At 38.6% G+C, this 27,070-nt stretch overlaps 1 protein-coding gene across 1 annotated transcript in view; it reads right to left on the reverse strand.

Moving 5' to 3' along the window:
* Nucleotides 1-27,070, reverse strand: part of LOC104605019 (rhodanese-like domain protein) — a 101,010-nt gene that overhangs the window by 29,890 nt on the left and 44,050 nt on the right. Inside the window, exons 5-6 of the mRNA XM_010269609.2 lie at nt 21,285-21,366; nt 7,638-7,720 (exon numbers count right to left, since the gene is read on the reverse strand). Of these exons, the coding sequence (XP_010267911.1) occupies nt 7,638-7,720; nt 21,285-21,366 (165 nt within the window). The remainder of the gene's footprint in view (nt 1-7,637; nt 7,721-21,284; nt 21,367-27,070) is intronic.

The raw sequence follows: 27,070 nt of genomic DNA on the forward strand, positions 1-27,070 counted from the left end.
TACAAATTCCATAAGTATATTAATAACACTAAATTTGATGTCAAAACAACCACAAATAATGGTATATATGAAGAAATACATTACAATTAATATAGTGAGATGCATGGATATCATAAATCTTTATTGTTATTACATTAATCAAGATTTCAAGATACATATTATATATATTTTTACAAATTAATACATGTACAAATCCATTATTGTTTTATTTTCTATTAAAGTCCAAAGAAGTAAAAATGTATATGCAACTATTATATTTGAATTATTATATCAATTATTTGATATTTTACTATTTTTACTTTTTAATATTAACTAAAAGGTCAACTAAAAAAATAATTCTCAAATGTTTGCTAAATAATATTTTTATTTTTGTAAACAACAAAAATGTTACTATAAAATGTAAATTAAAATATCAATTAATAATTTACAAAAATATATAATCTTAACATATATCAAATCTATTAAAACTTAGAATATACATATCTTACGAAAATTTATAATTTTTAATTTTTAAAATAATTATTCCATTATTAATATTTTTATTTATTTAAATTTTCTAAAATATTTGATCAATTTTTTTATATAAATGTACATTAGTGAATTTGATAGATTCAATATTTTTGTAAACAATATTTTTACTTTTGCAAATAATAAATACATTGTTATTTAATACAAATTCAAATATTAATAAATAGTTTATAAAATTTTTAAGATGCATATCATGTGAAAATTTATAGATCTTGAGTACTAAAATAATTATTACATTATTAGTTCTTTTATTTATATAAATCTTTTGAGATTAAAAATCATTTTTTGATATAAATGTGGATTTAATTTATTAATTGTTCTATGAGTTTATAAAAAACTAATTTTGAATATTATTATTTTTAATTTGTAGTTGCAATTGTGAATAGAAAATCAACCTCTGGTTGTTGTACTCTTGTAGGAGGCAATCTTGTAACTTGGAGTAAGAAGCAATCAAAAGTGGCTTGATCAAGTGCTGATGCTGAGTACAAAGCTATGGCACCTGTACTATGATAACGAGGTGGCTATTAGCATTGCACAAAACCCAGTTTTTTTTTTTTGATAAATGATTAAAATTTTATTCAATAAAATCAATAGGATATTACAATACAGCCTTCCCAAAGGAGGGGCACGAGCTGGTACCTCTCCACAATAGCAACAATGTACTACCTCAGACTAGTAACAAAAAAATTGCAAAGCTGCCCAGAATAACTGTTCCCTTGATACCCCTTGTTTAGCTAACCCATCCGCTATGGTGTTGGCTGTTCTACCCACCCACTTAAAAATAACATTCATGTTCCTTGAGAATCATTTAGCTTTCCTCATAATACCGCTGTAGCACCAGATCACTGAATCTGGATTTTTTAGCCAACCCACAACAACTTTGGAGTCTCCTTCAATAATCAAATTCTGAACTCCTAACTGATCCGCAACTTGAATGCCTTGTACTGCCGCTAGGAGCTCAGCTCTGATAGAGTCTCCTATACCCACAGAGCCTGAGAACAAAGCTAGAATGTTACTACCTTTATCTCACAGCACCCCACCAATCCCTGAAGGCCCCAGGTTTCCTTGGCTGCTACCATCAAAATTCAGCTTTGTCCAGTCTTCTGAAGGGGGTACCCACACATCTAGTACCCTGTTCTTTCTGTTACTGCTGCTAAACACAACCCTCCAGTTCCTCCACATGTCATCAAAATGGTATGATTTGAAGGAATCTAATGATCTCAGCCAGTGGATTGCCCTGGTCAAAATACAATCCTTTACATTCTGAAAATTTCTCTCCTTCTCTTGGAATATCCTCACATTTCTTTCTTCCCAAATTGTCCACAGAGCAGCAGCTCTAATGGTTCTCCACATTGTTTTACCAGTTTTTGTGGGCCACACAAAGAAGGAATGATCAAAGATCTGATCTATGGCTGTGGTCATATTCCATTTGCAACCAAACAAAGCAAAGATCCAACCCCAAATAGCATCAGAAAAGGGACAAGTTAAAGTAAGTGACAGCAATCCTCACCATTATCCCTGCAAAGTACACACCAATTAGGAGACAAACACATAGAAGGCCGCCTCTTCTGCAATAGATCTGAAGTGTTGATTTTCCTATAGAAAACCTCCCAGCAGAACATTGTAATTTTAGGAGGTACAGGTTTAGACCAAATCTCCTTAGCTGGGAACCCCACTTGTCCCAAGGGAGAGCAAAAGGACTTGAAAAAGGAAGCACATGTGAAGTAACCTTTTGGGTTTGGAGACCAAAGTCTCACATCAGAATTGGAAAGGTCCAGAAAAACACTTTCAAGCATTGACAACAGGTCTGAAACATAAGATAATTCATGATCCCTCAAACTCCTATGAAACCCAAAGTCCCAACTCAAAGAAGATGGAGAATTAGGTGATGGGAGAAAGTGAGAAATTGTTTTACCCTTGTAGCAAGAAATGGAATAGAGAAAAGGGAAGCTGTCCTTAACGGCAGAATTGCCCACCCAGATGTCTTCCCAGAACAAAATAGAAGTACTAGAATTGATATCATACCTGATACAGTTGAGGAAAGGAGGAAGAATACTCTGAATTGCTTTCTAAGGAGTTGCCAGGGTGGCTCGACGCGATACACCAGCATCCCATCCATTGCCCAAACTGCCATGTATGTTAGCTATCACCTCATGCCAAAGTCCCTCCTGTTCTAGGGGCCATCTCCACAACCATTTTCCTAGGAGTGCTTTATTCTTCAAAACTAAATTCCCCAGTCCCAATCCACCTTCCTCTTTCCTCCTACACACTATTCCCCAATTTATTAAGTGATCCTTTTTTTCCTCCCCTGGCTCCCACAGAAAATTTCTCATTAATTTCTCTAGTTTCTTGGCTTCCCTGACCAGAATCCTAAACACAGAGAAATGATAAATCGGCAGATTTGCTAAGGAAGCTCTCAATAAGGTAACTCTACCCCTTGAAGAAATATAGTTCCTTTTCCACGAGGCTAACCTTTTCTCAAACTTTTCTAAAATCGGGGCCCAAAATGTGCTGTCCTTAGGGTTGGCTCCAAGAGGAAGACCTAAATACTGTAAAGGCCAATAGGAAATAGGACAACCTAAAGACTCAACCACCGACTCAAGGGTCCTCTCATCCAGATTCACTCTCACCACACAGCTCTTTTCCAAATTTATTTCCAGATTTGATACTCCAAAAAGCACTCTATCAAAGACTTGAGATTATTTACTGTTCCCCTATCACCCCCTTCACAAAAGACTATTAGGTCATCAGCAAACTGTAAATGGGTCACCCTAATCCCGTTCCTTCCTATCCTCCAGCCTCTCACTACACCTTCCCTGTCTGCCTTCGAGATCAAGCTACTAAAGACATCTGCAACTAGGGTAAAAAGAAAAGGGGAAAGGGGGTCACCTTGCCTTAAACCTCTAAGAATTGGGAAAAAATCCCTGACTACCCCATTAACCAAGACTGAAAAAAGGCAAGAACTTATGCATCCCTTTATCCAATTACACCATCTAACTCCAAACCCACAACACCCTAGGATTTCTAGTAAGAAGCTCCAATCCACCAGATCATAGGCCTTTTCTAAGTCCAGCTTGCAAACAAACCCTTGCTTTCCAAACTTTCTCATCTCCTCCACACATTCATTCGCTATTAGAATCTGAATTGTTATTTGTCTCCCTTGCACGAAAGCTCCCTGTGCTTGGCTAATGATGGAGGGTAGCACTACTTTAATCTTCAAGGATAACACTTTAGCCAGGATTTTGTAAATGCTAGTCACCAAACTAATCGGCCTAAAATCTTTAGGGTTTTTTGCTTCTTTTCTCTTAGGGATTAGAGCTATGAAAGTGGCATTAACTCCGGGGCTTACTTTGCTATTTACTTCAAATTCCTTAAACACAACACAAAGGTCTTCTCTTACCACATTCCAACAATCTTGATAGAAAGCCATGGTGAAGCCATCTGGTCCAAGGGCTATGATTAAAAAATGAGACAAGAAGAAGAAGAGAAAAAAAAAAAAGGAATAACAACAAAGAAAGAAAGTGTGTTAAAAGAGTATAAGGAAAAACATAAGTCTAATAGAGGAAGTTCTAAGAGTATCATAATGAAGAGGTGGAGGAGGAATATTGCAATCCCTACCTTCCTCTTTCTCTTCCCCCTTTCTTCCACACCACAATCTTCTCTTCTTTCTCCTTTAGTTTGTCTCTTGTTGTTGTTAATTCTATCAATTGAATAGAATTAGCCAACAAATGGCATTAGCCCCTTCTCCTCGTAGAAGAGGGGTTTATATACAGGAGAGAGGTGGTTAAGTAACTCCCCACTCCTCTCTTCTTAGAGTGCCAATTGTCACCCCACTTAAAATGGGTTGAGGGAAAAAAAACTCTTCCTTCTCAAGGTGACAAGTGTCCCCCCGCTTAAAGTGGGTTAAGGAGGGAGAAGAAAACTTTCTCCCCTAGGATGACATGTGTCCTCCCCCCCACTTAAAGTGGTTAGAGGAGGGAAAGTAACTCTCTACCCTAAGTGACATGTGTCCCCCCACTTCAAGTGGTTAAAGGAGGGAAAATAAATCATTCTTACTAGGGTGACATGTGTCCCCCCCCACTTAAAGTGGTTAGAGGAAGGAAATTAACTCTCTCCCCTAGACATGTGTCCCCCCACTTCAAGTGGTTAAAGGAGGGAAAATAAATCCTTCTTCCTAGGGTGGCATGTGTCCCCCCCACTTAAAGTAGTTAGAGGAGGGAAATTTGAAGGGATGAGAGATCCACCATACAGATGGCCGAACCCTGTAGAAAGGTTGGGCGAAATTTCAAAAATTTCTCTCTCTCCCATCTATGAATCGAATTCCCTATTTTAGAAAACTGCATTTTCAATGATAAATCTTGAACCAAACCAGACCAGATCTGAAACCAAAAAGGAGGAGAGGGATATACCTGATACGAATTAGCAGTAACTCCCAATGAAGGTGTTCACGCCCAAGGAGAAAACCAAAACCTACTTCCACTGAAGATGACACAGTGTGAGGTGAAGCAAGATCAGTAGGACGGCTCTTCAGCAAGAACCGAATTCTTCAGCAAGAATGGAGTAAAGGGATGGTGAGCACGACTTCAGATTGCTTCTTCTACCAAGAGGCAATATCAAGAACAATTCTTGACCACTCCCACAAGTGGAGATCGAACTGGGTAGGCAAGAACAGGGAAGAACTCTGCAGTTTGTTGCGTCTTGTCAGGCGTCTTTTTCATGTCTGCCCTACTCTCTTATTTATAGCCTTAAAGAGACAACCTCCTAATCTGATTAAGAGTTTCCTGATCCAAATCTTTATTTGGATCTGGACTCTTTAAGTGATAAGGATAATCCTTTATCTTATCTACAGTTCAAAATCAACTTAATCCTAATCAAATTAGGAGTTTCCTGATCCAAATCTTTATTTGGATCTGGACTCTTTAAGTGGATAAGACTTATCCTCTTATCCTTATCTGCTGATCCAAACCCAGATCCGCCCCTATTTAATTAATCTAATTAACCCAATTCGAAATTGGGCTTTAGGCCCATTAAATTTATGTGCTCACTTAACCTCTTAACTTGCAGCCCAGTTAGCTCTCTTTGTATGGCGTGGGACCCAAACATTAATCTACACATCAGCCACGTGGGTTCAGCCCAACCTTTGTTACAAGGCCTAGCCGAATTCACTGTAGGAAACAGTGAACCCCTGAGTCCATCACTATGGACTCTATATAGACCCAACATTTACACTAAATGGTCCTTGGGTCCAGCCAACTTATGAAAACCCAAGGACTGTGGGCATGCAAGATTAGCCCATCAGGTATTACCCTCAATGGTCATACACTTAACCTCTCAACCCATAATGATCAAACATTGTCCGACAAGAGAGGACCTCTCCCTCGGTTGCAAGGAACAGTTTTGCACTCTCTACTCACATGGATCCCAGGAATTAAAACCTTTTTGCAAACATTTTGAAACCATAATATATATATATGTATATTTTTATATAAATATATTTTGCAAAAACAAATTTCAACGGTTGAAATCAACTACCGGCAGTTTAGGTTTCCATCAGAGAGAATGCATTCTCCGATCATTCACTTTGTCCGACAAAGGGGCTAATCCTATCACTATGATCACCCACTCAGGTGAATTCTCAGACTATCCCAACATACCCAGGTTTGACCCCCTCTATGGATCTCACTAATTGGCATGTCAAAGATAGCCCAATCCGACACCTAGTGCAGTACCATAATCGAGTCTAGGGGTCAGGTGTAACACTCCAGTTTTTCCCATCTATCTCCAAGGTCTAGGGTAATACTGAAATTTTGGTCCGATTCAGGGTTTAAAGAAAACTCACATTGCATGTACCTCAGGTCTCACCCTGGTAGCTGAGACAAGCCACCCCAACCAACTTGACAGTACATCACTGTCAGCCTTGGAAAAATAAATCTCCCCAGATCTATCCAACGGCTGTGAAAATTCTAAACTAACACGAGTATCTTAAGTGTCTAGTTTAAGGGTATTTCACAGAAACACACCACAATGATATGAATCAATTATGTACTTTAATCATTTACAATAAATGTCAAAAGATACATCAATCTAATTGGAGTTAAGGGCATAACTGTCTAACTAAATTAACTTTCTCCCCTAGGGTGACATGCGTCCCTCCACTTCAAGTGGTTAAAGGAGGGGAAATAAATCCTTCTTCCTATGGTGGCATGTGTCCCACCCACTTAAAATGGTTAGAGGAGGGAAAATAACTCTCTTGTTACAATAGGACAAGTGGCATTCCCTTATAAATAAGTGGGATACCTCACAAGAATTTAATTAATAAAGATTTATTCTTTTAGGGCCTGATGTTCCATTAAATGGGCTCTACTGCAGGCCCATTAAATGCTTATTGCATTACAAACAAGCCCAATTAACTTGGGGCCTGTTGCTCATTAAACTAGACTACAGGCCCCTTTCTTTACTAAAATATTTTAGCCCATCAATAAGACTGACTAGGCTTATAAGAAAGCCCTTTTTTTCTTCTTTATTATTATTTTTTTAAGTTTTGTCTAGGAGTATCTTAATAACTTGCTCCCAGTCCAGCAAACTTGAGGACATAACATAGATCAACTAAATAATTTATTATACAATAAAAGCTAAGGTTTAATTTCATGTTTGAAAATAATTTTGAGTTGGCTCAAAGTGGTACTCATGTCCATTAGGTGGGTAATAACATTGTTATTCCACATATCTAAAATATTATTACCAACTTAGGTCATTATACTATCTCTTGCACTCCACATAGCACAAGTAGCATTAATTGGGGAATATGTTGGTTCTAATAATATTTCATGTCAATAACCATGGAAATGGAAATATCCATGGAATATTACGAATTTTTGGACATTTTAACCCTTGAAAGCTACACATATGACATAGACAAGGGACCTTGTTGTCATGGCAAATAATGACAAGACAAAACATAAACAGGGATCTTTCTACAAATACAAGGAGTTGGAGGACTGTTACATTTTGTCATTTTGTGATTTAAGAGGCCAGTGACAACCAGAATCGTGATAGGTGATGCTAGCACCCACCATTTGGGAAATAAGGGGGGTTATGTGAAACCATACCTGTGATCATAAACAAAATTCTTTCCCTTAAAAAAACCACCATCTGGAAATTGCTCCAAATACCGTTGTATCCCACCAAACAACTGCAATAAAAGATGGATGGTATCTGTAAATAAAACAAAATAGAAAACAATAGAGATGTTTTACTTGGTCAATTTTTCATCTTTCAACAAGTGTCTCCAACATAACACTATTATTTTCATGTCCATATAAAAAACCTTGGCATGATTTGGTCTTGTACCAATGATATGTATTCTTCTCGTGGAAAGAGAGAGAGAGAGAGAGAGAGAGAGAAAGAACAAGAAAAAACAATATGTATTTTTCTAAATATTTAAATAAATTGTGTTGCATAAATCATTGATAATATGATACAAATGAACCAATGCAAAAGAGGCTATATTACAATTTTAGAGAATGAGCCAGACATCCAAACATAAATTTAGCAAAAGAAACAAGCTCCCTCTAATAAGCATACAAGTTACATCAACAAACTTCCATCGTCTTTTGAAGATCCTTATTTCCCCTCCAAAAAGAAAAGTTGAGACAAAAGGAGAATTCTGAACTCATTTCTCTCATGAAGAGGTTAGCATCACCCCTATATTTATTGAACATTTATTATAGAGCAAAAAAGTAAAAAGTTAATGGGTGGTTTTGGCCTTTCTCATCGCCATTATTGTTAATATTAGTTTTCTGTCGATAACTGTTCAGTTTTATTACTTTGTATAAAAAAAGGAGTCAACACCACCATCTAAACCTTGTCCCAACTATATGGGGTCGGCCACAAAAAATTATATTCCTAGCACCCTCATAGTTTAGGCCAGTACTTGCTGCCTACCCGGCCCAACTTACATTTATGTCAATCATTTTGTTGGGGGTAATTACATTAATGTCAATCCATCCCATGGATTTTTACGACATCCCTCTCCCCTCAAATATAATTGATTTCTACTTACTCATTGCCAAAGGCATCACCAAGCTGTTTATTGATCTATTAGTCCAAGTGAACAAGGTACTTGTTGTGAGAAGGGCTTATCTCTTGGTTTCTATATTTGGAGTACCTTTTTATTGTGTATCATATGTACCATATCATTATATGTTTCTTTATTCTTTCTTGAACTATAGAAGAGCACAATGGTCCTTTCTCACATTTTGTATTTGATTATTATATAATATAACTTCTTTTGGGAGTGTTCTACATTGGGACACACCCTCCAGGCTGTTTCTCTTCACCTGTACGAACCCTAGTTGTCATGGTATCAGAGCAGGTCTGCTACAGCAGCTTGGGTTCAAGCTTTTGTTCAAGTTCAGAAGACTGGCATTCAAGCTTCCTAATCCTACTCTTGAAGACCACTTAAAGGACTGTTTGAAGGCTCTTCTGCTTAGTACAATTACAACACCTTTTTTCTCTCTACTGCCCAATCCAATCTACGTGTGCTCCAGGATTCTGAGTCGCCCTAAGCTCTAGAAACTGCCTATTCTCTTGGACAGAAGTTCAGGCTCGATTTAAAGGGTTTTGATCCCTTTTCTTTCTTTGACAGACCAGCAACTTGTCTTTTTCTTGGACTGTTATACTCTGGAACTATTTCCTGTGGTTGTTTCTTGAAGGTTTTGATCCTTCTCCCTTTGCCCTGTTGCATTCGTGGTTACTTTTCTCAGATTAGAGGCTGGACCTGTAGCTTTTGAGGGTTTTGACCCATTTTCAGACTTGTTTGAATCTGTATTTTCATCTCAGGACTGCTGCTCTATCTTCTAGAATATTTGGGGTCATTTTCTTGTGAGAACTGACTTGAAGAAAGCTAGTGGATTTCTGTCTTAAAGAAAAAAGGAAGAAAAGAACTAGATTTGAAGAGAAGAAGGGAAGAGAGAGAGAAGAGAAGAGAGGAGAAGAGAGGAGAAAAAAGGGGTTCGGTTGATATCTTTCTGCCACCCCATAAATTTCCTAATATAGTTTAGTTTCCTTACAAGAATAGGAGATAAAAAGGTAAATCCTAGTCCTATCTAGTATAAAACAAAACAACATAGGATAAGGCCAGCCGGCCCAACTTAAAAAGAATTAAAATTACTAAGTGTGGGTATGGAACCATACACACTAGAGCCTAAGTGTGGGTATGGAACCTCACACTCGTGGCTACTAACTATTTCTACAGCTCTTTTTGGTGCTGAATCCCCTATCCCTTTGTTATTTATATCTTCAAGTCTGATTTAGGTTGGATTACAGCAAGGCTTTTCTTTATTACTTGCTTTAATATCACATTTTCCAGTTGTGGAATGTACTCTCTTGGTATTTTCTAGCTAAAATGGCTACAAGCAGGAGAGATATTCTTGCTATCAGATTTGATAGAACTAATTACTTATGGAAGTTCCACTTCCAGTTTTATGTTGAGGAGCAGGGTCTCCGGGGTCATACTGATGACTCTTCACCTAGACCTAATGAATCTGTTAGCAAAGGAGTTACACAATGGAGAATTGATGATGCCAAAATTGTTTCCTGGATTCTTGGATCAATTGAGACTGATATAGCTATTCTAATGAGAAGCCTAAAGACAGAAAAGGAAATGTTCAAGTACATGGAGAAAATTTATTAAAAATCTAATCTCTCCAAACAATATCAAGTAGAGACAGATTTTCTCCTATAGCCAAGGGGAGAAGAAAATTCAGGAATGTTAAGCAGGTTTTGTTAATCTGTGGATAGAGTATGAATTGATTTATATGGGTGAATCCTTGACAGCCTATTGTGTCAAAGTAATGAAAGAACATTTTGATAGAAGAAAGATCATGCATATCTTAATGCACTTACGACCAGAATATGAGGTGATCAGATCCAATATTCTAAGTAGAGATACTACTCCTTGCCTATATGTGATTTTGGGAGAGCTTTTAAGGGAGGAAACAAGACTTGTAACTCAGTCCACTATCAGTGGGAGGTAGGATATGGGGGTAGAAGCAGTTTTCTTGGCAAATAAGTCCACACCTAAACGGGATTTATCCAAGGTACAATGCTATGAGTGTAAAGAATATGGTCATGTGGCTTCTCGTTGCAAAAAGAAAAATATATGTACCTACCCAAGAAGACACACCATCTTGTTGTAGACCTTTGGGTGTCTAGGCAACCCGCCCAATCAACATAAGGAGATAAATCCAAAGAAGGTGACGAAGAGAAAAACAAGCCATGAGACAAAGTACCACGAAGGTATCTAATAATTCGAAGGACAATAGACATATATGGTTGTTGAGGGGCTGAGACAAATTGGCTAAACACTTGGACAGCATAGGAGATATGAAGGTGAGTCATGGTGATATAAATGAAAGAAGCATCACGAAAAGCAAGAACCCAATCCCAAGTATCAATTTCTAGGAGAGCCTGAATTTCAGTATCCATAACTTCTTTCCAATGTGGAACAGCGATAGCCTGTCAGTAAGTCTTAGAAATCTCTATAGATGACAAAGCTGCAGAAAAGGAGTTGCGGGGTGGAGAGAAACCATAGCAGTCAGGAGGTTTAGAAACTCGAGTAGAACGACATAATGGTGGTGGAGAAGGGGTGAAACATCAAAAAAAGAAGTAGGAGAACTTACAGTGTCAGAGGAGGATAATGGACCTTGAACCAGTAGTGTTGGAGCTGGGGCAGTAGATTCTGGAGCAGCTAACCACCTAATGGCATACTGAATGAGAGAGATGGAGCAAGGCCAGATGTGGAGTCCAAAGAACATGCAATATCAAAGGAGCATAGAACCGAAAAAGAAGGTGCAGGGCACTTTGCAACATGACTAAAAAACGTGATATTTCCAAGGAATACAACATTTCTAGATATCCTAATGCAACGAGCTTGAGGATCAAAACAAAGAAATCCTTTATGGTCAGAGTTGTACCCCACAAAGGCACACATGGCAAACTAAGGAGTGAGTTTAGTCCGTTCATTGGAAGGAACATGGACAAAGCACACATCCAAAAACGTGAAGAGAAGAGAAGTTAGGTGGCAGATGAAACAATCTCTGTAATGGTGAAGAATTACCAAGGGCAGAGGAGGGAATCAAGTTAATAAGATGAACAACTGTACTGGCCACCTCTACCCATAAGAATATGCATGTTCTTGCATTTTGCAATTTCGTTCTATTGTGGAGTGCTAAGACAAGACTTTTGTGGATGTATACTCTGTTCCCTCAAAAAAGATTAGAAGTTTCCATCAAGATATCCCCCCCCCTAAATCTAAGTGGAATATTCCCACAGTGGTGTTAAATTGATTTTTCACCATAGCCAAAAAAAAGTTTAAATATGGAGAAAACCTCTGATTTCTGTCTAAGGAAGTATATCCAAGTATAGTGGGTACAATCATCAACAAATATCACAAAATATTTATAACCCAAGTGCAAAGTAATAGGAGACGACCAAAGATCACTATGGAGCAACTTGAAAGGAACATCATAATGTGCAACAGAAGTAGGAAATGGCAAAAATATGACTTGTACTCAAACCAAAGAAATACATGATTTGTTAACATGAGCAAAAGAAGTAGCTTTAGAAGACAAACATCCAAAACAAAACAAAAGTTCAAGTTTATTAGCAAAAGGGTGGCCAAGACGTCTATGCCATAAGTGCCACCCATTATTTCTACAAACATGTTCTAAACTTGGAATAGTAGAAAGCAGTCAAGTGTACACCCCTTACCCTTCATTGTCCAAATGTGTTGGTCCTCGATAATACATACGTCATGAGAAAAAGAAAAAATGTTACCATCCTCAACAAGTTGTCCAATCGAAATTAAATTAGTAGTAAATTTAGGGACCAGAAGTGCTTTAGGAAGATAAAACTAAGAAGCAGAAGCATGCAAAGACAAATCACTACATCTAATCATTTCGATATGTTTATTGAGGGACTGGGGTTTAAGATACTAACTAGAATGTGCCCCCATCATATGGTTAGAGGCACCAGAATCAATCATCCAAACATGATTGGGTGAAGAACAATAAAAGGAATACTTACCAGATAGACCAATGGCTAAAAATGCAGAGGAAATAGCAGTAGATACTAACTATCGCACCTTTTCCTTAGTAAGAATACCAAAAGGCTCACTCTTGGTTGTGGGCCCAGCTGAAGTAGAGGGAATTGGAACACCACCCATTGTACACTCCACACAAGTCTGAAAGGCCTTGTGCTGCCCTTTTGCATAGCCAGAAGTACTTCCATTAGGTGGGCATGTAGGACACTCAGATATTATGTGTCCCTACTGCTTGAAGAAGATAAAGATATTTTTCTTTTCTGCAATGAGAAGCCACATGACCATATTCTTAACACTCATAGGATTGTACCATGGATAAATCCCTTTTAGGCTTGGACTTATTTGCCAAGAAAATTGATTTTTCCCCCATATCCTACCTCCCGCTGATAGTGGACTAAGATACAAGTCTTGTTTCCTCCCTTAAAAGCTCTCCCAAAATCACATCTAAGCAAGGAGTAGTATCTCTATTCAGAATATTGCATCTGATCACCTCATATTCTGGTCATAAGTGCATCAAGAAATGCATGATCTTTCTTCTATCAAAATGTTCTCTCATTGCTTTGACAGAACAGGCTGTCAAGGATTCACTCATATGAATCAATTCATACTCTACCCATAGAATAACAAAACCTACATGATATTCCTGAATTTTCTTCTACCCTTGGCTATAAGAGAAGATCGCAGTCTCTATCTAATACTATCTAGAGAGATTAGATTGTTGATAAACTTTCTCCATGTACTCGAACATTTCCTTTGTTGTCTTCAGGCTTCTCATTGGAATAGCTATATCAGTCTCAATTGATCCAAGAATCCAGGAAACAATTTCGGCATCATCAATTCTCCATTGTGTAACTCCGTTGCTATCAAATTCATTAGATCTAGGTGAAGAGTCATCAACATGACCCCAGAGACCTGCCCCTCAACATAAAACTGAAAGTCGAACTTCCATAGTGAGTAACTAGTCCCATAAAATCTGATTTTAAGAATCTCTCTCCTGCCTATAGCCATTTCAGCAAGAAAACACCAAGAGAGTACACTCCACAGCTGGAAAATATTATATTAAAGTAGTGTTTTAAAAGTGCAAGGCGCAAAAAAGGCACAAGGCAAGGCACGCACCTTTTTGAAGCAAGGCACAAAAATAAAGAATGCTAAAAATTAAAAAAAAAATGTCAGAAAAATCAAAAAATTATTAAACATAATATTAATAAAAATATAAACTTAAATTTTAAAATAAATGTTTTAAAAAACCTATTATCTAAAATCAAAATACATAAACATAACATGTAAAGCATATTCAAATGAGTATTTAAAAATAAAATCAAACATATAAAACATTTTCAAGCATGTAAAACCCAAAATCTCTTTTTTTCTCAATTGCATTACTTCAAGTAGTTAATGTGATGTAAAACATATTACATTCCTGATTCTACGAGCCGTCTTTGTGCCACACCCCTCAAGGCAAGCCCAAACAAGTCCATGTTAGGGTCTTAAATTCTTAGTTTTCACACAAAAAATAATGATTTTATAATTTTAATTGCTTTTTAAAAAGATATTTTATTAGGATGAATGAATGAACATTACCAAATAGGGGGTGCTCTTAGATTTGGAGAGCGAGCGCAGCGAGCAAATGCCTGGGCTGAGGCACAAGGCGCATCAAGCGCACACCTAGGCACACCAGGTGTGCGCCTTTTGAAAGGGCTGCACCTAGGACCTGGGCGAGGCACCTACCTATGGTGCACCATTTAAATCACTGTATTAAAGCAAGTAATAAAGAAAAGCCTTGCTGTAATCCAACCTAAATCAGACTTGAAGATGTAAATAACAAAGGGATGGGGGGATTCAGCACCAAAGAAAGCAGTTCTCAAAAGAAAATGACCCCAAATATTCTAGAAGATAGAGCAGCAGTTCCAAGATGAAAATACACATTCAAACAAGTCTGAAAATAGGCCAAAACCCTCAAAAGCAACATCCAGCCTCTAATCTGAGAAAAGTAACCACAAATGCTACAGGGCAAAGGGAGAAGGATCAAAACCTTCAAGAAACAACCATAGAAAATAGTTCCGAAGTATAACAGTCCAAGAAAAAGCTGATCTGTCAAAGATAGAAAAGGGGGGAAACAAGACTTGTTACTCATTCCACTATCAACGGGAAGCAGGATATGGGGGCAGAAGCAGTTCTCCTTTTTTTTTGATAATTTATAAATGTAATTTATCCAAGGTACAATGCTATGAGTGTAAGGAATATGGTCATGTGGCTTCTAATTGCAAAAAGAAAAATATATGTACCTACTGCAAACAGAAGGGCAGCACAAAGCCTTCAAGATACCCTTACCTCCCTCACCATGCTTCTTACATCTCAGTATGTGTCTGTACTTCCATGTATACAGTGTTAATTCTAAGCCAATCAATTATGACCCTTTTTTTATGAATAATAGTAAGTTTATTGATTCAAAAGCAAATTAGAGTGAGTTCATACATCATCCCAGTGAGAGGCGCGAGCTGCAGCCCCTCCTTGAAACTTACAAGTAAACTAGGAAAGAAAAACAAGAATCACAACTGAGCCCAAAATAATTCTTCCCTATTTACCCCTTGCTTAGCTAACACATCTGACAAGGTATTTGCTGATCTCCCCACCCACTGTACAATGACCAACATGTTCCTTGTCAAGCAACTAAATTTCTTCATTTCATTCTTGTATTGCCACATAGCCTCTTCAGAATTTTTCAACCAACCCACCACCACTTTGGAATCCCCCTCGATTATTAGTTGTTGTACCCCCAGCTAGTTTGCAAATTGGACCCCTTGTACAGCAGCTAAAAGTTCTGCCCTGATGGAATTTCCAATTCCCAAAGGACCTGAGTAGAGCAACAAAATCTCTCCCTTCTCATTTCTCAAAGCACCCCCCATTCCGGATAATCCTGGATTACCCATGCTGCTTCCATCAAAGTTCAACTTAATTGAGCCTTCGGGTGGAGGAGACCAGCTTGTAATTGATTTGGCCTTTAAAGATGAGCACCTTGCTACTGCTAACCAATTTCTCCAAATGTCATTAAAGGAGAATTGACGAAAGATTTCCAAGGTCTTCAGCCAATGTATTGCCCTGTTTAACACACAGTCTTTCAAATCTTGGTTGTTCCTTTCCTTATCTTGAAAAACTCTGAGATTCCTTTCTTCCCAAAGAGTCCAAGTCAAGGCAGCACGAGCACATCTCCACATAATTCTCCCTATTTTTGTAGGCCAATAAAAGGTAGAATGGTTGAAGAGCATGTGAACTTCTGCCGGTAGACTCCAACTACCCCCAAACAACGAAAGTAGCCAAGCCCAAAGGTTTGTAGAAAAGGGACAAGATACTAATAGATGGTAACAATCCTCACCGTGAGCTCTACAAAGGATACACCAATTAGGAGAAATACAGAGAAAAGGTCTTCTCTTTTGTAGGTTGTCTAAAGTGTTTACTTTCCCATGGAAAACTTCCCAACAAAAAGCCATAATTTTTGGGGGGACTGGCCTACACCAAATTTCTTTTGACGGAAAGGGTTGGTGAGTAGAAAGTTGAGAGATGGACTTGAAAAAAGAAGCACAAGTGAAGGTTCCATTGGGTCTAGGAGTCCAAACCCTCTTATCTGGCTTGGAGGGATCCAAACAAACCTGATTAAGACACCCAAGCAAAAAAGAAAGAGACTCAATTTCAGCATCCCTAAGTCCTCTACGAAAACCAAAATCCCAAGTAGGATCTAAGGGTGTTCCCAAGGGTGAGACAAATTTTGAGACCACCTCTTTTTTGTACAAAGAAATAGAAAAAAGCAAGGGGAACAAATCCTTTAACGATGAGTCTCCTACCCAAACTTCATACCTGATAAAATTGAGGAATTGAGGAAAGGTGTTGTGAATAGCCTTCCAAGGTGCTACTAGGTTAGCTTGCCTCGATACACCAGCATCCCATCCATTCTCTGGCCTCCCATGAATGCTTCCCACCACCTCATGCCACAATCTCTCTCTTTCCAAAGGCCATCTCCACAACCATTTCCCTAACAGAGCTTGATTCTTTCTATTTACCCTCCCAATTCCCAAACCCCCCTCTTCTTTACTTCTGCACACAATTTCCCAATTAACCAAGTAATCCTTTTTCTCTTGTCCTGGCTCCCATAAGAAGTCTCTCATCAACTTCTCCAGCTTCCTAGCTTCCCTAACTAGTATCCTAAAGACAGACAAATAATAGGTAGGTAAGTTAGCCAAGGTAGCTCTTATTAAGGTAATTCTTCCTCCTAAAGAGATATAGTTCCTCTTCCAAGAGACTAATCTCTTCTCAAATTTTTCTAACACTGGGGTCCAAAATCTACTCTCCCTAGGATTTGCCCCTAAAGGAAGCCCTAAATATGACATAGGCCAAGCAGAGGTGGAACACTCAAGACACTCCGCAATAGCCTCGACCTCCCCTACCTCCAAATTTATACCTGCTACGCAACTCTTTTCCAGATTTATTCTCAAATTAGAGACACTTTCAAATCCTTTTATTAGCTCCTTTAGGTTTGCTACCTTTTCACTAAGACCTCCTTCACAAAAAAACATTAGGTCGTCTACAAACTGAAGGTGGGTGACGGGGACTTGGTGTCTCCCTATTCTCCAACCCCTTATGGCATCTTCGCTGTCAGCCTTAGTAATGATCCTACTAATCACATCAGCTACTAAGGTAAAAAGGAATGGTGAAAGTGGATCCCCTTGCCTGACACCCCTGCAAACTGGAAAAAAATCCCTCACCGTACCATTTACCAGAATAGAGTAATGACAAGTATTGATACACCCAAAGATCCAACTACACCACTTGTCCCCAAAACCACCATTCCGCATAACCTCTAATAGAAACTCCTAGTCCACCAAATCATAGGCCTTTTCAGATCCAATTTACAAATGAATCCTTTCCTACTAGACCTTTTCATTTCCTCCACACTCATTCGCAATTAAGATCTGATCTGTTATTTGTCGCCCTTGAATGAAAGCCCCCTGAGTTTCACTAATGATGGTAGGGAGGACTGTTTTGATTCTCAATGAGAGCACTTTAGCAAGAATTTTATAGATGCTTGTCACCAGACTAATAGGCCTATAATTTTTTGGGTGGTTGGCATCATTCTTCTTAGGTATCAAGGCCAAAAAGGTGACATTAATTCCAGGGCTTATAGTGTGATTGTCTGCAAATTCCTTAAAGACTTCAGCTAGATCCTCTTTCAACACCTCCTAACAGTCTTGATAAAAACCCATTGTAAAGCCATCTGGACTCGGAGCCTTGGATCTATCCATTAGAAAGACAGCTTTCTTAATCTCTTCTTCCTCGAAATCCCTTTCCAGCCACCTTGCCACTCCTTCATCAATCCTTGGCCAATCCACCCTTTCCATAATTGTTCTCTCACTCAATGGCCTTCTATAAATCAATTTGAAGTGGTCCACAAATTTTCTGGCTATGTCATCCTGGTTGGTAATCACCTCCTCTCCTATCTCTAGCTTGGTCACAAAATTCTTTCATCGTCTCCCATTGGCCAAATCATGGAAGAATCTAGTGTTCCCATCGCCTTCCTTAATCCACTTGTTCCAACTCCTTTTTTAATTGTCTCCTTAACACTTTGTCCTCCTCGATCAGCCCATTGTGAGATTCTTTTACATCCAAATTCTCTATTTGAGAGATTAGGCCCAATTTTTGCTCCTCAATTCTACCAAACTGATCTCTATTCCACTCTTCTATTTTGGCTCTCAACCTTTTTAATTTCTTGTGGAACTTGATCCCCTTCCATCTTACCCCCCTCTCCTCCTCACCCCACCACTCCTTCACTTTCTTCACAAAATCTGGATGGGTAAGCCACATATTTTCGAATCTAAAAGGTTTGGGTCCTATAGGAAAAGACTCAGTTCCTATTTGGATAGGACAGTGATCGGAGGTGACCCTGGGTAATGCCCTAGCAACCAAGTTTTCCAAACTATTCTCCCAGGCAAGGTTAAAAAGGAATCTATCCAACTTCGAGCACAAAGGGATTTCCTGAAGGTTGGACCAAGTGTAACTGGCTTGCAGCAAAGGTATTTCCTTCAGTTCACAATCTTCAATAAAACCATTAAATTTCCTCATGTTTGTTGAGATTACCCATTGGGGATTACTGGTTTCATCAGAGAATCTAATGACGTTAAAATCCCCGCCCAGGCACCAAGGACCATCCCATAGCCCCTTAATTGCATATAGTTCCTCCCACATCTCATTCCTCTCTCTATAGGAATTAGGGCCATAAACATTGGTTAAGACCCATACACACCCATTTTCTACATTCTTGCACTTAATGGAAACTGAGAATCTGCCTATCAATTCTTCCACTACTTCCACCACATCCCCCCTCCATAGTGTTACAATCCCCCCCGAGGCTCCCCAAGAAGGAGACGAGCTCCAACCTAAACCTCTAGACCTCCAAAAACTCCTCACCCCTCTCCCATCTAATTCCATCAGTTTGGATTCTTGTAACAGCACAATATCAGGTTTTTCCCTTTGGAGTAGGTCTTTGATCGCCCTTCTCTTCCTTGCACTCCCTAACCCTCTTACATTCCAGCTAATAATTTTCATCGATACAAAATAGAAAAGGACCCAATAAGAGGCCATATTCTCGTCATTTTAGGCCCTTCCTCCTATCCCCTCTACCACTAAATTCTAAATCCCCCTCAATGTCTGAGATTAGCCTTTCCACTTCAGATCTTTTTTTCTTATTTGTTCCTCTTTCCCCCCCCCCCTTCCCAATTTCTCCATCCTTTCCAACCAATGTTTGAGAAAGAATTTTACCCTTCTCACACTTATTTTTGCTACAGCATCTTTCTACGAGTCCTTCCTTTTTATTTTGTTCCTCCATCATTGTACAGATCAACTCCCAAATTCTATCCGCCTCCCCCTTACTACTTCCTTCCAACACCCTCTCTCCTCCTTCCACTATCACCCTCTCTCTTGCATCAGAAACTCCTGGATGGGAAGCTGGGATATCTGTTACAGGCATAGCAAACAAGTCAGTACCTAAAACAGAATTGACACCCATACCTGATAGAACGGGGGTAGGACTAGAATCACTGAAAATGACTTGCTGACAAACGGCACATGGTTTTAAGGCCTTTCCCCTTTTTGGACAAGGTTGGGAAGTAGACATGGTGAAAGAATCACTTCTTGATGACCTACCCACTTGGAAAACCTTTCTCTGTGTTTCCGACACTGGAATACCCGCATCCATCCTCACGGCCGATTCTTGTCCCTCTCCACCAACATCCTGTAATTCATTAGACTCAGGGTCAGCTCCCTCGACGAAGGGAGGAGTTTTCACAGCTTTAGAACCAATTTCTTCACCATTCCTAGTCTTCCCACCACCTGCCTCTTCAGTCTCTTCCTCTAAGGACAACTCTGTATGCAAACTTTCTGTTTCAAGAAGATCATTGTTGCTTTTCGGAGACAAACTTCCCAGACTTAGCGTTTCGTCTCTATCAGAATCGTCGTTACTGTTTTGTTCACTCAACCAATCTTCAAGCCCTATTCTGTTCTCATCACTAGGCTTCATGTATCTCGGGTTGCGCCTATCTGGTGAGAGACGGTTCGCCAAGTTGGATGGGACCCACTGTAGAGAGCCTCGAGACTGCGAGTCTTGAGACTTTTTTGCACCTGAACTGTTCGGTCGAGAGGAAGGGTTCGGGGTTGAAGAAGATAGACGCTTTATCTCGTCTATCAACTCATCCCTCCTCCCAGTCACGTGCTTATTTAACAAGTCCCTCGGCCCATTTGTCTTATAATGGGCCTTGGGCTCAAGACTATAGGAGCCCAACTTTAAGTCATTTATTTGAAAAGCCTTCTCCGGCCCACCATAATAGGGATCCACTCAATTGGGCCCTTCTTTTGAGTTCTTTCTGTAAAGCAGGGTGGGGGTCAAGGTCAGAGGGGATAGGTTTTTTTGGTCCCTGAGTAGTGAATACATCATCTTGTTGTACCTTTTGTTCATATTAATATATCAATCTTTTACCTTCTCTTAAAAAAAGACATGAAATTTAACCACATAATGACCAGAAAAACAACTCCTAAGAATAACCATACCACATTATAAGGTAAAACAACAAAAATACTCTTCCTACCCAATATAGTTGGCACAAGGATTTTTTTAGTCAATCTGAGTACCCTTGCTGCCTAAAAAAACTAAAAATGTACAAAAAATAGAAAACCCCTTAACATTTGGCTCAGTCACATGCATATGGTGGTTAGACCATCAAAAGCACCTGTTAGAAGAAATGATTTGTTACAAGTTGAAGGGGCTAAAAGGGCTAGTGGTAGACCAAAATGGACATGGGTAGAAGTAGTAAGAAATGATTTAATCACTAATAATTTAACTGTGGATATGGCTTTAAATAGAACAGATTGGTGAAACATGATTCATGTAGCCAACCCCATATAGTTGAGATGAGGCACGGATGATGATGATGATGATGATAGCTCTCACTCTTTAGAATAGAATACATAATGTAAACAAAAAATTCACCATTCATTGGTTGTCCAATATCTATTCTCCAATCTCTTCATGCGCAGTAAGGAAAATTATACATGAACCTTTAAAAAGCACCAAACAAATATCAAAGCATAAATCTTTCTGACAGAAGTTTACCTGAAAGACATTCTCAAAACCAACACCTTTTGACCTGATATAGGATGATGCCATCTCACACCTTATTCCTCCAGTGCAATACCTGTAGTTTAAGACAAAAATGAAAACTCAAAATAAAGCATACTACAGAAAATTAGAAACTTTTATGTTCTTTTGAACATGGTAAAGATCATAAACGCAAAAATAAATGATTAAAAGAGAAAAAAAAATTAGGTGAAGAGAACAAATGTGCTCTTTGGAGTTTCAAAGTGGTGGCTTTCTTAAGAGAGGCATGATCGTATGAAGAAACAGTATTCACAAAGATCAATGGCTTAAGTGCTAAAAATTAGTTTAATGGTCTCTTCCAATCTGAGATCCAGAGAAATGGATAGATATATGGACATGAACATGAAAAGAGAGGATCTATTTCTTGAGATCTGGGGAACCAGTATGGTTACAAGAATATTATGTTTTCTTTTCCTGGTAGATATTATTTCCAATATTTTATAACTTTTCCAAATTTAACAGAACTTCAACATCTATAAAAATAAATGGTATGATTTGTTAAAGGCTTAAAATACACCATTTTATATATATTCTAAAAGCATTATTCCAAAGACATGGATACAGGCATGGACATGAACATAAAAAATGAGGATAGATGCTCTATTTCTTGAGATTGAGGGAACCAGTATGGTTACAAGAACATTAGGTTTTTTCAGGCTAAATATCATTTCCAATATTTTATATTGTTTCCAAGTTTGATAGAACATCCAACATCCACAAAAAAAATAATTGTATCATTTGTTAAAGGATTAAAATATACCATTTTATATACTCTCAAAGTATTCATTCCAAAATTTATAGTTAAGTGACCATGAAATATCAGATGTCATACATATTGTGTGCAATACGGGTAATACATAAATACAGTGGAGATGAAATCTTGTGATTAATCAATGGGCCTAGTTTGCTATCAGATTATTGCACTGATAGTAGATTGGCAGTCGGTCTTCACTAATATACATGGAAATCATGAAGACTTGGAGCCTTGAAAGTTGAAACTACTTTATATCAACAATACTAGTTCAGACAGACACATGCAAAGGAAACAAGGCATAATAAGAAACCTTCCAACCATCACTACAAACAATTAAAGATATTTTGTGCTCATTAAGGTTTCTTTTCCTTTGTTTTTTTTATTGTTGAATAATTAGATTCATTAAATCATAGCCAAACAAGATACAACTCATGGAGAGGCACGAGATGCTACCTCCATTTAAAAAGGAGAGATGGAGGACTCAATCTACCCTTTAGTTGATTATACAAAACCAAGAAAAATTACAGAGAAGCCCAATACAAAGAGAGAGAATGTTACTCTCCTCATTTCTCAGAAAACCACCAATGCCAGACAGTCTTGGATTGCCTTGACTACTCCCATCAAAATTCAGCTTAACAAAACCCTCCATAGGAGGAGTCCAAATTGCTTGCATTCTGAGCTTCTTAGAAAAAGCAAACGCCACTACAGACCAGTTCCTCCTTATATCATCGAAGGAGTAATTTTCAAAGAGTTTTAAGGATTTCAGCCACATAATAGCCCTTGTCAAAATGCACTCCTTGACTTCAAGAAGGGTTCTTTCCTTCTCCTAAAATATTCTGGCATTCCTTTCTTCCCAAATAGTCCATAGGAGAGCTACTCTTATACATTTCAACATAAGTCCCCCTCTTTTCATGGGCCACTCAAAGGTAAATGGAAAAAAACAACAAATTCACCTCAGCTGACAAGTTCCACCTGCATCCAAACAGATCAAATACCCAATTCCAAATGACTGCAGCAAAAGAACAAGAAATCAGTAAGTGGTAACAATCCTCATTCTATGCTTTGCATGGAGTACACCGTTAGGGGATAAACACAAGAAAGGTCTTTTCTTCTTTTATTGGGAATACCAAGGAGAAGAACTAGAGCAAAGAGACTTAAAGAGCAAAACACAAAAAATGATTCATGATCCCTCAACCCTCTACGGGAGACAAAGTCCCAGTTTGTAGATAAGGGAGTAACCAGGGATAAAAGAAAGGTAGACACGAGCTCTTTTTTATAAAGGGAAATAGAGAAAAGTGAGGGGGAAAAGTCCTCGAGGGGCAATTCGGGCAGATTGCCCCACCCAAATGTCTTCTCAGAAGATAAACGAGTCCCAAAGCAAGCATCATATCTTACTAGGCGGAGGAACTTAGGGAGGATGCCATGAATTGCCTTCCAAGGTATTGCAAGAGTAGCCCTTCTAGATACCTTTCCATCCCAACCATTTCCGGAACAGCCATGGGTACTAGCCACCACCTCATGCCACAACCTCTCCCTCTCTAAAGGCCATCCACAACCACTTCCCTAGAAGAGCATCATTCTTATGAGCAAGATTCCCTAATCCTAGACCTCCTTCTTCCTTACATCGACTAACCACACCTCCCACCTAATCAAATGATCCTTCTTCTCTTGCCTCAGCTCCCACAAAAAATCCCTCATCATCTACTCTATCTTCTTAGCTTCCCTGGCAGTAATCTTAAAGACAGACAAAAAGTTAACCAGCAAGTTAAGTCACTCTACCCCCCAGGGAAATATAATTCTTTTTCCAAGTTGCCAACTTTTTTCCAAACTTTTCCACAACAAGGTTCCAAAACCGACTCTCCTTTGGGTTAGCTCCTAGGGGTAGTCCTAAATAAGTTAGGGGCCCAGACAAGGTGGAACACTCTAAGCACTCTATAATAGACTCCAATTCCGAATTATCCAAATTAATTCCAACCACACAACACTTTTTGAAATTAATTTTTAGAATTGAGGCACTTTCAAAAGATTTTATTAAATTCTTAAGGTTCCTTACCTTCCTTAAATCATTCCCTTAACAAAATATTATAGTGTCATCTGCAAAATGAAGATGGGTCACTGGAACTCTATTTCTTCCTATACTACACCCACTTATGGTCTTCCCCCTAAATGCTAGGAAGAAGTCCTTAACTACCCCATTGACTAGAATGGAATAATGGCAAGAAGTGAGGCAACACTTAATCCGATTGCACCATCTTTCCCGAAACCCACACTTCCTTAACAGCTCTAAAAGGAAACTCCAATCCACCAAATCGTAGGCTTTTTCAAGATCCAATTTGCAGACAAAGCCTTTATTACTTGATCTCTTCATCTCCTTCACACATTCATTTTCTATCAAATTGATCTATAATTTGTCTACCTTGTACAAAAGCACCTTGAGCTTGACTAATTAGAGAGGGGAGTACAGCTTTGACCCTCAAGGATAAAACCTTTGCCAAAATTTTGTAAATACTAGTCATCAAGCTGATTGGTCTGAAATCCTTAGGATGTTTAGCAACTGTCTTCTTGGGAACAAGAGCTATAAAAGTGGCAATAACTCCAGGGCTAACAACAAAATTATCCTCAAACTCTCTAAAAACCTCAAATAAGTCTCTTTTAACTATATCCCAACAATCTTGATAAAAGGTCATCGTAAATCCATCCAGCCCTAGAGCCTTAGATCTATCCATTAAGAAAATTGCTTGTCCGATTTCCTCCTCGAATTTTCTTTCCAACCATCTCTATCACTCTCAGATAGACTTAGCCAGCCCAGACCATCCACTTCCACCCAATAGCTAAGGGGCCTTCTCAAAATTGACTTGAAATGATCTACAAAACGCCTGGTTATCTCTTCTTGAGAAGAGATTTCCTCTCCATCAATCTCAAGCTATGCTACAAAATTTTTCCTCCTCCCATTGGCCATAACGTGAAACAATTTTGTGTCCCCATCTCCTTCCTTGATTTATTTATATCTTGATTTTTTTTTGATGAATATTTATATCTTGATTTTTGCCTCCACAATATCTCTTCTCACAACAAGACCTCTTCTAACTCCTTTAATCATCACTCCAATTCACGTTCTTGTGCATTCATAGTCCTTTGGGATTCTTTCCCATTCAATTCCACAATCAGAATCAATAAGGAAGAATTAAGTCCTCTATTCTTCCAAACTGATCCTTATTCCAGACTTCTAATTTTGTCATCAAATCTCTCAGTTTTTTTATGAAATCTAACTCCTTTCCACTTCACCCCGTTAGCTCTTCTCTCCACCACATTCTCAAACCTAAAGAGTCTAGGTCTAGAACCTAAGGATTCTTGTCCTAACTAAATAGGGCAATGATCAGCAAGAAAAACAGAAAAACTAGGAATGAAGCAGGTTAAGGTTTCCTTTTCTTTTGATCAACAAGAAGATGAATTTTATTCATAACTGATTGAAACATGTTACAGAAAAACAGAAAAGACAATCTATGCCCAACAACATATTACAAAACAGCCTAAAATAGTTGTTGCTTGTAGACCCTCTATTTAGCAAAAGAGTCGGTGATCCCATTGGCAGTCCTAATCCAAGTAAAAGAGGCATTTAGCTCCCTTTCCAAGCTTTAATATCCCTTAGAGAGTATCTATAAATCAAAGGAACATTGCCCCTATCAGTAACCCAAGAGATCACTAATTGTGAGTCCCCTTCAACCTCCAAGTTTTTTAAATCAGCTTGCAAATTTTAGACCATGTAGAAGTGCTAACAACTCAGCCTTTTGAGACTCACCCACCCCCAAAGGACCTAAATTGCCAATACTTGAAGTATCTCTAAACACACCACCAATGCCTACCAAACCCAGGATTCCTATATAGCTTCCATCAAAATTTAGCTTAATTTTGTTGGTACCTAGGGGCTTCAATTCCATCTACTTTCTTTCTTCCAATTTAGAGGAGTGCGCTAGTTCATTCCATGTCCTTACTATATCAGTCATTGAGGACTTTTGAAAGAGCTCAAGAATTTTTACAATCTCCACAATTTCTTCTTTAGGCATGTACTTATCATTAAATATCCTTGCATTCCTTTCCTCCCAAATAGTCCACACCACCACTGCCCTAACTAATTTCCACACAGTCCAACCACTTTTCTTCGGCTGCCTTAAGTAGTTTGGGCTGAAGAGACTCACTACATCTTGGGGAGAGCTCCACCTGCAACCAAAGATAGAACAAAAAAGACTCCCAAACAAAGAGCAAAAAAGGACAAAAGATCAACAAATGGGGGAGGGATTCACCATTAGCAAAACAAAGAAAGCAAGCATGAGGGGAGAGGCATTTATTTTCCCTCCTCTATTGAAGGATGTTACAAGTGTTCACCTTTCTAAGAAAAATCTCCTAGCATAAAGCTTGAACTTTGGGAGGAATGGGCTTACTCCAAATCTCTTTCACCAGGAAATTCTCTCCCCCACTAGGATATTGCACAAGGGTATTGAAAAAAGAAACACAAGTAAAAATGCCGTTAGAAGAGGCGGACCAAACCTAGCGCACCATCCACAGACTGGCATCAAAAGGCAAGCCCCAACAACACAGTTGTTTCTTAGAAAGAAAAAGGAAAGAATCAGAAACACAAATGCTAACGAGTTACAAATTATAGCCTGATCCTAGACAACCCCACTCAATCTGATCCTTAGACACTCCCAATCTAGCCAGCATGTCAGCCAAGTGATTGGCACTTCTAGAAATCCAAATGAATGAGATATTCAAGGAGTCCCCCAGAGCCAGTACCTGTGTTACGAGCGGCCACATCCTCCAAGGAATTTCTTCTCTATTCTTCAGCCAAAAAATAACTATTTGGCAATCTCCTTCAATGTCCACTTCTTTCCACCCTTTTAGCTTTATCAATTCCATCCCTTGAATTACTACCAACATCTCAGCTCTAAGAGAAATCCCATTTCCAACTGGACCAAAGAAACTAAGAAGA

The sequence above is a fragment of the Nelumbo nucifera genome, chromosome 4, assembly GCF_055504915.1.
Source record: "Nelumbo nucifera cultivar China Antique chromosome 4, China Antique-T2T, whole genome shotgun sequence".
Classification (NCBI taxonomy): Eukaryota; Viridiplantae; Streptophyta; class Magnoliopsida; order Proteales; family Nelumbonaceae; genus Nelumbo; species Nelumbo nucifera.